Genomic DNA, 4,714 nt, shown 5'->3' with positions numbered 1-4,714 from the left:
CACACACACACACACACACACACACACACACACACACACACACACACACACACACACACTATTCAAATACAAAACACTATCTATACAAAGAGTTCATGACATGACCTCTTTCTTTGGCTCCACCTAGTGGATTAATTGTGGTATCGCTCCTTTTCTTGTGCAACAAGCCTGAGGAACAAGTGACCAGGTGTTGTGAGTTGCAGTGAGCCGATTGCTCCAGCTGTGGCGAGGTGTGGTTTGCCATTCACTCTTCAGACCTACATTCAGTATTTAAGACGCCAGCAAGCCACAAGTCGATGCTGGATTGTTGTAAAACCCACGTTAGTTTTGCTCTTGTTTGGATGCTCTGCTTGTACCCTGATTCCTCTTCTGACCCTGTTCTCCTGTGCTTCAGTTTCACCACGTTCGCTGCCAGCCTGTGATCCACTCTTCGTTCCTGAATCCTCACCGTTGGATTGTTCTGGCTCCAGCCCTCCATGTCCTCTGTGTCCCTCTGCTGAAGTCACCTGGTCCACCTCCGGCTCCCCCTCACTAGTTTCTCGTATTATAATAAACCTTATCTCTCGTCGTCTCAACCAGTAGTTGTTATTTATTGTTATTTATAGGTGTGTGTTCATTGTAGTAAGTTTTTGTATTAATTTGTCAGTATAGTTCGTCGTCCTTGAGAGGGCGTTTGGTAATATTTCTAGTAGTAAGTATTTGTTAGTCGTACCCTATTTCACCGGTCCATTTGGAACTTTAGTTTGTCTTTTTAAATCTTTGTTTGCTATAAATTGTGTTTCATTGATTCAACGTTCTTGTGGTCGAGTCTTTTGTCTGCACTTGAGCCTTTGTTTGCCAAACCGTGACAGTTCATTTGCAAAAACAGGTAACTCCACTGTTGTAGATTTTCAGAAAACTAAATTTTTTAGTTGTTTATTTGAGATAATATCCAACTGAAGATGAGTGGATTTGATTCAGTAGAAATGACATGATGCATGAGTTTCAGTGATTCCATCGTAGTAAATTCAGATATGAAGTCACTGGAAACACAAGACTGTCATGATATACAGGGTCTTTACAAGTGTAAGTAAACTATTGTTCAAGCATCCATCTATAATCTATAAACTGCTGAATCCTCTGGAGGGTCACAGGGTCCATCCTGGACAGGACTATCTCAGAGCTACACAGAGAGATAAACAAGCACATTCACACCTACAGACAATTTACAATCACCAATTAACCTCAACATGTTTCTGGACTGTGGGAGAAAGTCAGAGAACCCGGAGAGAACCCACACTGCACGGGGAGAACATGGAGACTCCACGCAGAAAGACCCCAGGCCCACATTGGAACCATCACCTTGTTGCTGTGAGGCCACAGTTCTAACCACTGACTAGCGTCCCGCCCACTCACAGCATTCATGTCTGAAGGTTTCTCTTCACAGAATTTTTTTTCTTTTTTTTTTTTCTGCACCACAAACTGGCCACTGACAGCTTCACATGTCTCTGCTCTCATTCAGACAACTATAGCAACTTTTTAACCAAGAAAACTATTTACTGTCACAAACACACAAAGGATGAAACAGAACAAGACTAAGAATGCTGACAAAATATACAGAGAGAAAAGAAATTCATCATGACATCAAATGATCCCCTCACTACTCAGATTCTTCACTAGAGGTCTAACTTGTCTCAAAATAACCTTGAGGAAGGAAATGGTGTTACGGTGTTAAAACAGACTCTGTTTCTCTGTCACACATACAGACTCTTTCCTCTGTAAGAAGACGGCTGTTTATTTGGACCATTTATTAATGTTTGGGTATTTTGTAGCAGGTTTCATCAAAGCAGCAGCTGTAATAAGGTCTTTAAAAGAATCCATCAACTTCCTGATTTGAAGCTGAAGTCTACAACAGTCATGTTCTTGGCAGAAGCTGCATGTTTGGTTCTGGCTTTCATTCTGTACATCTCAGGTATGTTTGATCGCTTTTCCTCTCTGTGTTAGACAAAATGTGATTAAGATGTAATATAGGAGTTAAGATTTGACAGATTTAGATTTAATTTAAGGTCACAAGAGTTCCACTTGTTCTGCTGCTGTGAGCTCCTGATCTGTATGAAAGTACCAGAGTCTGATCCTTCACAGTATCAGACTTTATCATGAACTGATCAGTATAGAGAAGAATGTTGTGGAAACTGTAATTCTGTCTTGATGTTTGTTCATGAAATCTGGTGTTAAAGGGGTTCAGGGACAAGAAAGCAGCATCTGTGCTTTGAAAGGTTCATCAGTGAATCTGACCTGCTCAGCTGAACGTCCCACTTCAGACATGAAATGGTTCACTGGATACTGGGAATTATCCAGGATTGAGTCCTCTGCAGATGGAAGTCATGGAAAGTACAGCATCTCAGAAGAGAATAACTTCACTCTGACGATCAACAACCTAACAGACAGTGATAAAGGTTATTACTGCTGCGGAAAAACTACTGAAAGATCAGACAACTGCAAGAAAAGTCGAATTGCTTTAAGTGTTGCAGGTACAGTGATGATCACAAATGTATGAATTGATGACTTTAAGAACAATCAGTGAGTTCATGTTATTTATAATGACTGTGGTCTCAGACCTGCAGGTGAAGGTGATTCCCTCCACAGAGGGACAGACAGTAACTCTGATGTGCAGCATCAGCTGTCCTCTGACTGAAAACCCTGCAGTCTACATCTGGTACAAGAACGGAGAGTTTGTCTATGAGGACTGGTCTCCCTGGTACCAAGAGCTGGTCAGCAGTGAGGAAGCAGTCAGATACTCCTGTGCTGTCAAAGGCTACGAGGACCTCAGAGCTCCTCAAGTCTCAGTGGGTGAGTGACAATAAAAAACACCTCAGATTTAACATGTTGAAGACAAACTCTTTTTGCAGACCTTTCTTAACTTCAACGATCCAAATCCTGAATCCAACTTGTTTCTGTGCAGATTCTGTCACAGCGACCTGCTTCAGTGTGACCTACGCTAAAGGGAGGATGTGTTCGTATAAACAGACGTCACTGAATGAGCCCTGCTCCATCACATATCCCAGAGGTGAAGGTTCTTCATTTACACACATCCCACCACCTCACCTCTGATCTCTGTAAAGTTATTTATTTACAGTAGATCACTGATTCTGTGTTGAGACTGTGTACAGTTCTACATAAAGACGAGGGTCAAATGAAAGGAAAAGCCTTCAGTGAGGGGATCTGGTGGTTCTGTAATGCTGTGGGGGGATTTTGCTGACATGGTTTGGATCCATTTGTCCCCTTAAAGGGAAAAGTCACTGCAAATCAATACCAAGCTCTTCAGGGCAATCAGCTTTATCCTGTGATGAAAATTTTCTACCCTGATGGAAGTGATCTCTTCCAGGGTGACACTGGCCCCCATCCACAGCATGTTGGTACATGAGTCACTGAATGGTTTCTGTGGCCTTCATGGTCACCAGATCTAAGCACATCTGAACACTTATGGAAGATTCTGGAGCAGCATGTTAGACAGTGTTCACCACCACCTTCATCAGAGCACCAACAGAACACCTTCTGGAAGACTGGTGTTGTATCTCTCCAGTAGAGTTCAGAGACACGAAGAATCAATTCCAAGTAGCGCTAAAGCTGCTCTGCTTTTATTCTCTGGCTCAACATCCTGATAAGACACTTTATGTTGCTGCTTCCTTGAATTTGTCACCATCTGTCTTTGTGGACTGACAAGTGTTTGAAAGGTAAAATTCAATAATGCATCAGGTTGATGTATTAAAACAGAGAAGCATCATATTAAAAATGTGTTTATCATCTCCCAACAGGAATACGTGTTCAAATGAGTCCTGCAGATGCAGCAGATCATCTCAGACTGACCTGTAGCACCAGCTGTCCTCTGACTGCCCCTCTGACTTCATTTAGGTGGTATAAGAACAGAGAAATACAGAGAGGGTATGTGGACCAACAGATTGTAGTTACCAGCACTGATGCAGCCAACGCCGGCTTCTCTTGTGTTATAAAAGGTTTTGAGGATCTTCGCTCTGCTGACGTCTGTGAGTATGAACCAACTCATTGTCAGTTTACTCATGAAACCAGACATTTATGTTAATGGTCTGCAAATGGCAATTAAATTTAATTTTAGTGTTATTTGGTGAGAAAAGGATGTGTAAGGCAAACATGCTTGACATTTACAACATTTATGTCTAACACACAGAAATATTAGTTTCATTGTTATTTAAAGTAGGTTTCGCAATTAATTTCAGTTGCTTTTATGTATATTTCAGGTACAACTGAGGACAACAACTGCTGGAGTCTGAATTGCTTCAACAGAAGAATCTGTGCTTTGGAGGGATCTTCAGTCACCATCTCAAATGAACTTTCACATCCTGGTACCAAGTCAACACTTTGGTTTAGAACAAATATAAACGGCAAGCTGGAATATCTGCATGGGCGTTATATGGAATATGATGACATGAAGAAACAAAACATCCTCAGATTAAAAAACCTGAAGAGGAGCGACTCAGCAGAATATCTGGTCCTTATCTGGACAACCAACAATGAGGCGAAACACTGTGGTTCTCCTGGAGTTACTCTGATGGTCACAGGTAAATATAATATGTTGTTCACTCTTCGTGTTGTAGCAGAAACACATGGTGTCAATATTAAATGCTTGTTCATATTTAATCACTAGACACCTGGAAGACTGGACTCAACAAGGAGATTATAAGGCTTCTCTTTTAAAGAC

General features: G+C 41.5%; 1 protein-coding gene across 1 annotated transcript; it reads left to right on the top strand.

Annotated features, from left to right (window-relative positions):
- Positions 1-1,773: 1,773 nt before the first annotated feature.
- LOC103375477 (uncharacterized) lies at positions 1,774-4,574 on the top strand (the record flags this gene model as incomplete). The annotated part of the gene is made up of 6 exons (XM_008305778.1): positions 1,774-1,951; positions 2,217-2,510; positions 2,596-2,829; positions 2,942-3,046; positions 3,795-4,022; positions 4,254-4,574. Coding segments are annotated over exons 1-6 (1,237 nt in total), but the record flags the coding sequence as incomplete, so codon positions are not given.
- Between the last annotated feature and the right edge of the window lie 140 nt (positions 4,575-4,714).

Source organism: Stegastes partitus, unplaced genomic scaffold, assembly GCF_000690725.1.
Source record: "Stegastes partitus isolate 25-593 unplaced genomic scaffold, Stegastes_partitus-1.0.2 Scaffold2613, whole genome shotgun sequence".
Classification (NCBI taxonomy): Eukaryota; Metazoa; Chordata; class Actinopteri; family Pomacentridae; genus Stegastes; species Stegastes partitus.
Note: the sequence above shows the minus strand (reverse complement) of the source record. Positions and strands in the feature narration are given on the sequence as shown.